The sequence below is a fragment of the Megachile rotundata genome, chromosome 12 (assembly GCF_050947335.1).
Source record: "Megachile rotundata isolate GNS110a chromosome 12, iyMegRotu1, whole genome shotgun sequence".
NCBI classification, from domain to species: domain Eukaryota; kingdom Metazoa; phylum Arthropoda; class Insecta; order Hymenoptera; family Megachilidae; genus Megachile; species Megachile rotundata.
Genome location: NC_134994.1, coordinates 2,889,238 through 2,902,001, shown reverse-complemented (window position 1 = coordinate 2,902,001; position 12,764 = coordinate 2,889,238). Strand labels below are relative to the sequence as shown.

At 42.7% G+C, this 12,764-nt stretch overlaps 1 protein-coding gene across 2 annotated transcripts in view; it reads left to right on the top strand.

Moving 5' to 3' along the window:
• Positions 1 to 12,764, top strand: part of LOC105662952 (uncharacterized) — a 53,442-nt gene that overhangs the window by 10,904 nt on the left and 29,774 nt on the right. For both annotated transcript variants that reach the window (XR_013040049.1, XM_076537744.1), the window contains exon 3: positions 11,599 to 11,891. Coding sequence is in view for 1 of the 2 variants with exons in the window: in XM_076537744.1 (XP_076393859.1) it covers positions 11,886 to 11,891 (6 nt within the window). In the remaining variant the exon portion in view is untranslated. The remainder of the gene's footprint in view (positions 1 to 11,598; positions 11,892 to 12,764) is intronic.

Here is a 12,764-nt window from a genome sequence, read left to right as displayed (position 1 = left end):
CTAGGCAGAAATCACATTACGTCATCACCCTTGAGGGCCATTGCCAGAGGTGTCTGCAGACTAGTGTAAATCCGGCCGTCCGAAGACGAGCACAGATATGCGACCTCACCCAAATGGGTATACGCGAAAGGTGTCTGCAGATGTTGATGCCCTTTGCTCCATCCTTGTTGGAGAGAGGTTCGATGGAATTGCATTATGCAGCAGGGTATGATGTCGTCTGCTGCAGGCAAAACACCGCTACGAGAAGGGGGCACTTTCACTGATCGTGTCCGGTGTTCAAGCAGTTGTAACAAACTCCAAGTTCCTCTACGCGTCCCTTGCGTTTGGCCGTAGATAGTCATTTAAATTTGACGCAATATATTAAACCGTGAGTGCCTGAACAGGAGGGGCATTTCCTAGAAGTCGTAGATTTTGTCGAATGACAAGTTGAGGCCGACTTCCTGACGGCGGTATCCCTTTTGATTTTAGATTTGCCGTCGTTGTTGGGAGTAAGTTGAGCAAGTTGGTTCGTCATCTCAGCGGTGGATGCTCGACTCTTGCTCCAATTTTTAAAACACACGTGTTTTCGTGGTTCTTTCTGATCTCTTGCAGCGCATTCGCAAATTATGCATCTTTTATTTTGGGGCATTTTATTTCCATGATGCCCTCTTCATCGATGACACCATCCGGCGATGCCCCTATGAATGAATGGGATCTGTCGATGAAGATTCCGGATACTTTAATATCTTTTCCTATATATTTCTTTAATTCTTCACGGGCAACTTCCTCGCACTCTTGCCGTATTTTATTGCAGGCACATTAACGATCTTTGGATATATCAATCTTTTCACCAAGTTACCACACAATGTTCCACCCCTTCGGCGGCACACACTAGCGAAATTGGATGCCGCTAGAAGTTTTGATTTGTAGGTGTACCATCGCGGATTTTTCGATTGTCTAATTGTTTCTATTTGAATAGCATCCTTCTTTTCTTGCCAATTACGGAGCATCTCCATATGTTTTTCTTGCTGCAACTTATAAATAGTATTATCCATGTCCGGTTTCGCTGCGTTTGCTCCATAATCGGAATCTTTTTCAGAGCGGAATTGTTTGCGTTTGCGTGTCGCGACATCTGTTTCCTTTCGTTTCTTAATATTTTTTTCATTTTTCTCCTTTCTTCTTGCTTCCATGATTGATGTAATTATAGACAATTTCTTTTTCATCACTCTATTTAATTGTGAAAGTGGTTCCTTCGTGTTGTATTGTAACACGGCAGCAGCACATCTTGCCGTGTACGATCCTCTTTGGCCAAAATTTAATCTCTTCCCACCGATGGACTTAGCAAGGACGCCGTTGAAACTCTTCACAGTGTTATTGTTACAGTTGTATAATAAGCTCTCTGCATAAGCTGTTAATGGCTGAAGTATTTCTTTTATTAGCTGATATACTCCCATACTCTTCAATTGTGGAACGATGTTTGTTTCATTCTCTTTGCTTTCTCCATCGCAGAAGTGATTTATTTTATTACACTCTGCGTGTTCGCCAAACATGTGACTTGGAACATTATAAATGTCACAGTATAAATTTGTAATTTTTGTGGAGGTCGATACACTTTCATTGCTTCTATATCATGCGGCTTTTACAATTACCGTTCGCATCCGTTGAATGCTGTTTTCCATAGCTTTTCTCAATGTACCTGCTGTCGTTTTTTTGACGATTTCCTTCATTTTTCTGCAGAAATTCTGTAATAAGTGATTCGTGCATTCAATTTTTTTTACACGAATGTGTGTCTTATACGGATCTGCGTCTGGAATCTTTTTATAGAGGCTGCTATCCCCGTCTGAGATTAGCGTTGAATAAATTAATTCACGCTTTTCCACGCTGGTTTTAAATCCTTCTACAATTGCATCGCTTTCCATAGCGGTGGATGCTCAACTCTTGCTCCAATTTTTAAAACACACGTGTTTTCGTGGTTCATTCTGATCTCTTGCAGCGCATTTGCAAATTATGCATCTTTTATTTCGCACACCCATGAATAAAACTTTCCGGATGTGATATCCAACTATCACACCAACGCCCGACGCAGAGTTATATACGCCGCGCCGGTGCGATAGAATCTTTTCATCCAACTCACATCGACGATGACAGAAATGTGTGGGATTTCAGATTGTGGAACAACATCGCCTCTTTCGATAGCCAATCGTCTTTCTACTGTAGCTGCTGCCATCATTTCTTGCATTCTGTATTCATTGGTGCCAAAAATTCTTCCATCTGCGCGTAGCTACCCCTAGTAAGCATTGTTCTAGTTACAGCGCTACGGTTTACATCCATTTCCTCTACTTCGTCGGGTTGACTGTGAATTTTCCCTTCGTAGTGGCACATAATGCATGGCTTATTTTTTTCATCTCTTCAAACATATGCTGCACGTTTACGATGTTACAGTGACTTCTATGATCCAGCTATCATTTTCGTTTTCGCCATGTGAGATCTGTACTGACATCGTTTCTTTTGAACTTCTTTCATTTTGTGCTACTGGGATTTCCTTCCATGGTGAAAACATGGATGTCCTTCCGTCGGATGTTGACGGCTGATTTTCATATTCCTCAGCAAATTCGTTTTCCTTACCGAGTACATTGTCAACATTAACTATGTTCCTTTTCAGAGCACCTAAACCACGTCGCCCTTAAGGACTTCCTCTTTTTTGAGGGTATATCTTCGTTGAAGCGAATAATTTTCTTCTTTCCTTTTTCTTCGCACTTGAAGTATTATCTGCACTGATTTTCTTATTCGTTGCATTCATTTTCACTTGAATGTTTCACTAATACTAAAACACTAATTAACACTAAATAACACAAAAAATTAAATAACTAAAAAACTAAATAATTTAAAAACTAAATCACTTAAAAAATAAATTACTAAAAAACTATACTTATAAAAATATTAAATAATAATTTTTTGTCTGTACACGCACTGCAAAAGTTTCCAATATATTTGATTCGGATGTTGCAGAAAGTAATGTAATGTAATTTTCGTACGCGAATTGAGGGAGGGTGGTGAAACTGAGCGATAGGGGTGATACTGAAAAATAGTGGTGACAGTGAGGGATAGTGGTGGAACTGACAAGGGACCATCTCGAAGTAATAATTTCCGATTTTTATGAAACTTGGATATAATGTAGGCTCAAAAGGGAGGAGATAGAAAGGAAGAAAGCGGATGAGAAGAAGCCAGACGACAGGGGAATAGAGAAGGCAGGAGGAAGGTGGGAGGGAAAGAGAGGAGACAGAAATGACAGGCGGGGAACAGAGGAGACAGGGAAAATGAAGAAAACGGGAAGGGAGGAGGGTGGTGAGGGGGACATAAATGAGCGGGTTAGGATAGAGAAAAAAGGGGAGGGAAAGGAGAAGGACAGGAAAAGGGGAGAAGAGGTTATAATCGCAAAGTTTGCGAGGGGAAAAATAAACTATTGGCAGGCGATTAGGTGGCTTAAACCAACAGGGGGTACAACCGGACAACACACATAAGACAGCGGTAGACACAGTACGATAGCTATAAGACTGACACGCTGGGTGGAGTGGAGACGGGTAACGATACTAGAATAACTTACAGCCTCAAACTAAACTGGAGCACCGTACAGAACAATTGATTCAACAACACGGAAATACAACAAGCGACTGGTGAATCCACAGCCACGAAGATTGGGGAGGAGACAGGACAGACACTTAGCAACAGTTAATGCTTTTTAACCGACTTCGAAAAAGGAGGAGGTTACTCAATTCGATCAGTATATATATTTTTTTTTTTTTTCCTATGTGTGCCCGCCGATTACGCCTAGCTGGATGGACCGATCGGAACGAAACCTTTTGCATCTGGTAGGTTCTGACTCCCCATTGGTACCATTATCAAAAAATTTTTCATTTTTTTATTGCGAAGTGTTGTTATTGCAAAAAAACCGGCAACTCTTGAAATAAACTTTTCTCGATTTTAGTGCGCTTTTAATATCTTATCACGGACATGATTCTGAACAATTTTGTTCATATACAAATTTCGCGGATAGCTTTAGTTTTCGAGATATTAGCGAAAAATTGTTGAAAACTTTTGAAATCAACTTTGGACGATTTTCATGTCCTTTTAATATGTTATCAGGGACACGATTCTGAACAACTTTTTCCTTATCCACAATTAAGGGGAAGCTTTAGTTTTCGAGTTATTAGCGAAAAACTATTGTTACTAATATATTGAATTCTACGTATGCCTCCGTGTCTCTGGTGGTGTATGAGTCAACATGCAGTCGCCGATTTTCTACTGTTTCTACAAACACGTCTTGCCGGCCGATAAAAAGCGTGAAATAAAATAATTTTTAGGAAAAAAATACGCCGACTTCGAAATGCACTAAAAAGTATAAAATAATTTCTATTTCCTAATGAAGTAATTTCTATTTCATTCAATCATACAATTACGTAACAAATATGAATGAAACCTATTTACTCGTTAGGTATTATATTAAATACATTTCAACCTTTTCGGAGGCGGTGCAAAATTAAATAACATATTCAAAATAATCTTTTAATTTTGCGCCGCCTCCGAAAAGGTTGAAATGTATTTAATATAATACCTAATGAGTAAATAGGTTTCATTCATATCTGTTACGTAATTGTATGATTGAATGAAATAGAAATTACTTCATTAGGAAATAGAAATTATTTTATACTTTTTAGTGCATTTCGAAGTCGGCGTATTTTTTTCCTAAAAATTATTTTATGAGCAAACCTTATCGATATGATGGTGGTAAAGACGGCTATTACCAAAGAGGACACCAAGATAATGAACAAAAGCAGAAGTGCGAAGAGTGTCCGAACCATGCATAAAAAACAAACCGAGGGGAACGTGGCGACCGGTCAAAAGAATTGCTTGAGTCTTATGGGTGGCTAGCACCAAACCCTGAGAGACGTACCATCTATGCAGAATGCGGAGACACTCCTCGGCGAGCAAACGGAGACGAGATAAAGAACGAGCAACTATAACTAGGGCCATATCGTTAGCGAAGCCAACGGTAATCGCGTTCCCAGGAAGAAGAACATCCAACACTCCGTCGTAAGCCAAAGTCCAAAGGAGAGGACCTTGCACGGAACCTTGGGAAACACCAGCGAACACCGGAACTTCGACCCAAGAACCATCAAGGAGGAAAAAAAAAATTTATTTGAATGAATTTTTAATTAAAATATAAAAATTTATAAATATAGAAAATATCAATGTTTATATAATTAAAAAAAAAAAATTTATAAGGCAATTGCCTGCATTGTGAAACGATTAGCTAGGAAACCGAATTGACGAGGAGAGAAACCACCCGAAACGCGTACTGCTTCCAGGAGACGCTCGCGGATGCAATATTCAAAACCCTTGCTCAGGTGAGGGAGCATACACAAGAGACGAAGGTCACTGAAAGAGTTATAGGGCTTACCGGCCTTCGGGATCAAGACCAAACGACCACTCTTCTAGGCGGAGCGGAAATAGCCGAGACTGAAACAAGAATTGAATAACTTGGTGAGCCAAGAAAGCGCTGCTTTCCCAAGGGCACGCACAGCCTCCCCAGACATGCCATCGGTCCAGGAGCTTTCTTGGGGCCTACGCGGGCGAGTGAATAAGCCGCAGTCAGCGGATCAATCGGAATATCCGTGCCGTCTGACGAAATAAAGGCGTTATGGACCAAAAAATTAGAAGGATCGGCAGAAGCGAACGATACTGCAGATGGCGGGGAGGAAGAAGGCACGATTGTGACGGATAAAGATGAAGAAGGAAACTGGATAGAGGAAGGAGGAATACGGGAAATAGGATTAACGGAAGGAGAAGAGAGGAGGGGGGAAAGAGAGCAGACAAATAAAGCCTGCATGGCTAGGTTAAATTCCTCATGATTCAAAGTCACGGGAGGTTCCACGCAACTTCTTCATCATGGTCTTGTAAGGGCGCCCCCACACATCTGACTGTACCTCGCCCACCATCTCCTGGAAGCTTTCATTCTTACGGCGACGTACAAGGGAATTGAATGCTCTACGGGTCATGAGGTAGACTGGGAGAGCAACCTCGATGGCAAGTGAAGTATCGCGGGAAAGGGTCCAACGGTATAGGTCGCGAGCTTTGTAAGCTTCGCAATGAAGAACGGTGAGTTTCTCACACCACCAGGGTACGTCACGGCGTTTTTTAGAACGCGATGGGAGCACGGGACGAGGAGATTCGAAAAGGGATTGAAAAGTGACGAGCTATGTATTGATCTCAGTACGCGTGAACAGCGGGGACGAAGACGAGTAATCTCGAGAACCGAAAGGCGAAATTAGTATAGCGTCTGACCATGTATCTATATCACCGGGACCATAACGTGGGGATCAAACAGAAGCATTAGTAGTAGTAGTAGTAATGGTCCGAACCGGTGAAATCTGAAAGTACGATGAAGCGAGACACGCGAGATAGAAGTGATAAGGAGCACGCGGCGAAATCAATACGAGAAGAAGAGACCTTTTCGCTCTACGCTTTCCCTCACGCGGAAATGTCCACGTGTTCGTTCGACATATCGAAGTTTGCTTGACCGACGCTATTATTTATTACCGTCATATCACGAAAAAACTCAAAACTAAAAACTAATCACCGTGTGCATTCAATATGCCTCATTCACCCTTTCCCCGCACTCTAATTCCCTCCTGTTATTTGCATTATTTAATCTATTTAATTTAATTTCTGTGACTTTCTCTTTCAATTTCGACATTCCGCACACGTGAAGGACGTGTGCGGAAGTCCTTCTTCGAGGGCATGTTTCGCCTTTAAATTGCACTATTTTCACTCACGATATACTAAAATAATCGTGTTTAGGTCGCGCACTTATTTATTTTATTCCGCGGTCGGCCTGAACACTCGCTTCCTCGCTCTTGACTTCTCATGGGTTTGCACCCCATGCTTTCCCTCGCATCGTGTGGAGGTCGCCATTACCGAAATTTCGATTTTTATTAATAACTTCATTATTTCACCACCGATTTTCACAGAACTTTCACCGCTTACTTCCCCCACGGTTTTCCCTCACTTCACAACACTATCAACCACACTTTTACCACTTTTTCCCACCAAAATTGAACTTTAACGCGAAGCGACCTCCGTACACGCGCGCTCGCTACGACAGCCAGCCGTCTCCCCTCGACATCATTAGTAACTATCTCCATTTTTTCTACAGTTTTTTCTAGACTTGCTACCTTGTCCATGGTCACTTTGCAATTCCCAATATAGCAATCTAGCTCTAGCCCACAAGCAAAGTAACACCCACAGGTAAAGTAACATAAGATAGAAACCACAAATCACAATCACAAACCACAAATAGCGAACAGTGAATGAATAGCATGGTAGAGTGAACGACAGGAACAAGAAACTACAGAAGCCATGAGTAAACAATACTAGCAATAGGATGAAGTAGCAGTAGTGAGATCACAGGAACAAAAAAGAAACAAACAAACCGATAATACGATGCGAAGAGATAACGGCAAACGTGACGCGAATCAAGCAACAAGAAATATATCAGCACAAAAAAGAACACTCAGGGAATATACCCAAATGAGGAAGAAAGTATTAAACACACAGGGGAACAATTTGAAGTATAGTGCAACATAGCACGACAAATGGGATAGAGGCGCGGCCGCGAGTTAAATGACAAATAAACTACTTACGCAACAGATACAGCAAAACAGCGAATATCTACTCAAAGGAAATATGGCATAGAAAAACAGACAGGACCGGAAAGAATCCAATCTAATGTGGTATTGTACACCGACATTAAGGTTTAAATCATATACGTCAGCATCAACAATCATCTCAATGGGATCGGAACTAAATGGATTTTCATCCGCGAGATCGAGTCCACGAAGTTGCTGGAGATTAATATTACCTGTCACGCGTGGCGGCAAATAGTGGGAAAGATTTACCACAATTAACGCGGTTATCGAATATGCTGCTCCCGATCTTTTACAAGATACAATTCGAAGAGTGGTTGACGCCTTGCAGTAGGTTTCGCTATTACCAACGCCCGTAATGAAACTAGATACACGTGAGCGGGTATAAATTCTGAGTAAGGTTTTCGCTTATTAATGACACGACCGATTCTTGATCCAGAAGCACGCGGACGCGCTGTACACGACCGTTACTAGCATGGACATTCACTCACGCAGTGGCAAGGAGAACGTATGAAATCATTGCGGTAGAATTCATAATAGAAAGCGATGCGGCTTGAGTTGGTGACTCGATGTTAGTATTGCTCGCGGAAGGTACTGCGTTATCTGGTTTCGATACGGTATTTGGAAAATGAAGCAAAGTATGGTGACGCCTTCGGCACTTTTGACACGAAAACTGGCTTTTACATTATAATGGGCTATGTTGACTACTGAAGCAATTAAAGCATCGTTTACCTTGTTTCACATACTCAACTCGCTGGGTTACAGTTTTTTCCCGAAAAACAGGACATTGGGTCAAACCATGACTAGCAGGACATAACGAACATCGCTGAGTATTCGAAGTTGTCGCGTGAGAATGGAACGATGATCGCGGTCGAGACACCTTTTGATTCGATGAGTCAGGATTGTTTACAATGGTCAAATGCTTCGGAGGAGTTATAGACTCCAGTGATCGAATACGCGTTTCGAGGAAAGTATTTAATTCGGTAAATTGAGGGAAATCGGTAGAACTTCCTAATTGAAGTTCTCAGACATGATGCGTATTTTTGTCGAAACAATTTACAACAAGACAGACAAGAATTTTGTTCCATGATTCGACTGCACACTTTAAATTCTTTAACGCTTGTATTGGCATGTTTACGCGGTCCCGAATGTCGGTAAGAGCGGCTTGCGATTCGGAAACGGCACACGGTAGATTGAGGATCGATTGTACATATACGGTTATTAGACGACGCTTGTTTTTATACTGCCGCATCAACAAGTCCCATGCTATTTGAAAATTCGCGTCGGTAATGGTAAGATTACGGATGATATCAAATGTTGTAGCTTCGATACCTTGGACAAATTAACGTTACCGACGATCATGGATTGGAATCGGTCACGAAAACTCTCCCACTCCTCCAAGTTTCGTTTCTTTTGGCGGTTGATGCTTCTGATGCATTGGAAGGGTTGTCACGCTTCTGCTTCTCCTCGAGCTGGTGAAGAACCTCGGCCATGAAATCGGAGGTGAATAAATAAGCCTCGAGTGCCAGCATAAACTGCTGCGACTGGAAGTATTCGTACTTCTTGTAGTGGTCAGTGGTGGCAATCGCCACGATTTTGCGGTGAAGGCTTTGAGTCTCCTTGAAAGCGTCTTCAAGTTTAGCAATACGGTTGCGCACTGTTGGAATGGTATAATTGGCCTTGCCGGTCTTTTTGAAGTTTTCCAATGCGCGAAGGACAAAGTACATCGCGTCTTGTTGTTGGTTGATTAGACTGTCTATATCACTCATTTTCGCGACGGAACAAAGAGTTTGTTTATCACGGTGTCGTCCGCAACGGTTGGCACGAGGTCAAAGTCGTTACTAACGGTAACTCCTCGTTACACACTTGAATTTTTCACACTGATAATTGCTCTGATCCGGCTCGAAGGACCAAATGTTTTGTGATCACTTTACCCGACGAGTATCTCTCGAGTTGGCCGATCGATTTTTGGATCGCTAATTCTATCCTAGAGAGGATATGGAGCACAGGATGGTCTATGCAGAGTCACGTGAATTTGGTAAAATAAAAAAAACAGTATAAATTGAAACGTTCACAAGATGATTTAATTAACGATTTACACGCACACTCACAATGGGACGACTATAACGTTAACAACAAACTTGTTGAAAACACTATGTAAAGCGGTTGAAACTCGGGGTGAAAATTGCTAATACTTTCGCTTACGCTCAAGGTTCAGGAGGATCTGATTTTAAAATTGGAACGATCATCGTTTGAACCTTTAATCCGATCGATGGCGTTGCGATGACGTTACCTTATGGTAAACTCTAGCTAAAACCGGTGAAACGATAATTGGTCGGAAGTAACCAGGCTCAGTTGCGGTGTCTTTCTTGGGAATCAACGTTGTTGTAGATTCCAATAATTTTTTCGGTATCTTACCAGAAACAGATTAAGTATTCTAGTCAGAATACCTAAAGGCAGAGTCGTATTCACCGAAACAACCGTGTCCGGTGAACACCTGTGTCATAATGATATTTAACTGACTTTACACCTGCTTCCCAGCGACCTCCGAAGTGCGGGGCGTAAGGGAGGATGAAACACCAAGTGGTGCCGTCCTTTTCTAGTGCAAGGACTGTCTCCTGGTAAAAGGTAGAAGCGGCGTTGAACCTTTGACTCAATTCTCGGTCGGCTTCTTGGAAGACGGTGGCATTGTCGCTGTAGAGGGTGGCGCAGCGTCCTCGACGTCTGATAAATCTTTGAAAAGCGGCTACAAAGGAGGCGGTGGTTAAATCGGACACAACCTCTAAGTGGACGTCTCGCGTGGTGTTTCGGCAAGGAGCAAAAGAAATAACTGAACGAGGAGGAAAGTGTTCACGAACAACGACACAGTACACGTTTGTAGTAACAGTTTAATGAACAATAAGAACTTAGACGAACGAATACACCACACGAATTACATGATTGTACGAATGCTATTTTATAGAACAATAAAAAAGTACATTAAGGTAGTCGCTTTGTTTTTTCGAAGGTAACGAGAACGAGTAGTCTTTTCGAAGGTAACGAGGACGATTCTAAATCGCGAACCGTTGTCGGTTTTGTAATCCGTCCAGGTGACGTAGGGCCCTACGTCACCTGGGAGGGGGATCGTTGATGCGTCGCATAAAGCAGGGACCTACCTTTACGCGGGTAGGCCGTAACACGTGATAAGATAAGCAAATACTGAAATATAGCCTTTATACGCCTTATACCTTCGTCCCAACGTCGTGCGTAGCATGATTGGTCCTGCATAGTCTACGCTTGAAATGAAGAAAGGTCGGTGCGGCGTGATGCGGTCCAGCGGAAGTGAACCCATTAATTGAAAAGCAGACCGACCGCTGAACCGAGCGCACCGAACACAGTCTCGGATAACCGAGCGTATCACGGCAACCTCCACGCAAAATTCAGAATTTCCGCGTAAGTAAGCTCCTCGTTAATTGTGATCCTCCATGAAGCGTGCGATGATGTGTATCTAAAATAAGAAGCCTTGCAAGAGGGCAGAGTTTTGCCACGATGATAGGGTGTTTCTCATCGTAGGAGAGCATGACCTTGGCTAATCGCGCTCCGACTCGAAGCAATCCCTCATTGTCGAGAAATCGTTGTAGCGAAGCCAAGGGGGAACCCTTGGGCAGTTCTCGGCCCTGACGTGTTGTTCGATATCCTTGTCGAAATGATTACGCTGGAATGTCCGGAGGGCGGCTCGCAGGGCGTGTGTTCGTTCTAGAGCCCGAACAGGGCCTAAAACGGCTTCCGTTTTGCACGGCTTCCTCCGAGTTAGCCTTGAAAATCTAAAAACAATGCGATAAAACCTGTAAGAGACGCGTTAACGAGGAGAAGCGGAAAAGAATTCTTCTTCGGTCCTGTTCGCATGTACGTGGACAGTAACCCTCCTCTTTTCCAGATCGACGGCTCTATCTTCTTCTGAGAGACAAGTGGGCCAGAGGTTGGAATTCTGAGCCGGCCAGGAAGGTCCGTGCCATCAAAATTTGGAGTCCAGCAATTCAGAAGGTGATATACCGCGCGTTGCCAAGTCTGCGGGATTGCTGGCTGACTTCACGTGCCTCCACCGATCTGCCGGAATGCGTGTCTGCATGCTGGACACCCGATGGGCCACAAAAGGCTTCCAGAGCGACGCGTGGCCTCGTATCCAGCACAGGGCCACACTAGAATCGGTCCAAGCGGTCAACGATGCCGGTAAGTTTAGACCGTCCCTTACTTGGATCATTAGTTTTGACAGAAACACAGCGCTGCACAGCACTAGCCTTGGTATGGTCAATACTTTGACTGGGGCTATCTTCGTCTTAGCCACCAATATCATGGTTGAAATTTTTTCATTATGAATTACTCGCAGATAGACGGCTGCAGCGTAGGCCCTTTGGGATGCATGGCAGAACCCGTGCAGCTCCACCTTATCGGTACGATCTCTCAAGGAGATCCCTACCACAATAACATCGTAAATTCGAGGTCATGTTTGCTTTATTGAAAATTGCAAAGCTTTATGAAATGTATGGACTTGCCACATTTTTTTGGTGATACTATTTAGAGGAGCATAACGTACAAAGCTTTATCTTTAATTTCCAGTACGTGAAAAACCGCTACCATTTTTTTCCGCAAAGATACAGAACTTTAAAGAAACCCTTGCACTTATGGCATATACCGCCGGCATTAGCATTATCCGATATGCACCTCGGAGAGGTTGCTGGACAGATTTTGTACTTTATGCTCCTGTAAACAGTGTCGCCAAAAGAAAATGTGGCAAGCCCATGCATTTCATCAAACTTTGCAATTTTCAACAGAGCAAACATGACCTCCAATTTACGGGGTTATTGTGGTAGAGATGCATCAAATCTAAAATCGATCTACAGAGTCTAAAAGTAAAGATCTCAAGCTTTAATTGAAGAAAGAAAGAAAGAGAAAAAAAAAAAATTTATGATGATTTTTCACGGAGTTATCATTAGCCAAATTTGGCCAATTTTTGCCCAAAATTTTTCAATGCCATATTTCTTTTGAGCAGTGTACACAGGATGTCCCACAATTACTGTAAGAACCGAAAAGGGGTGGTAGGTG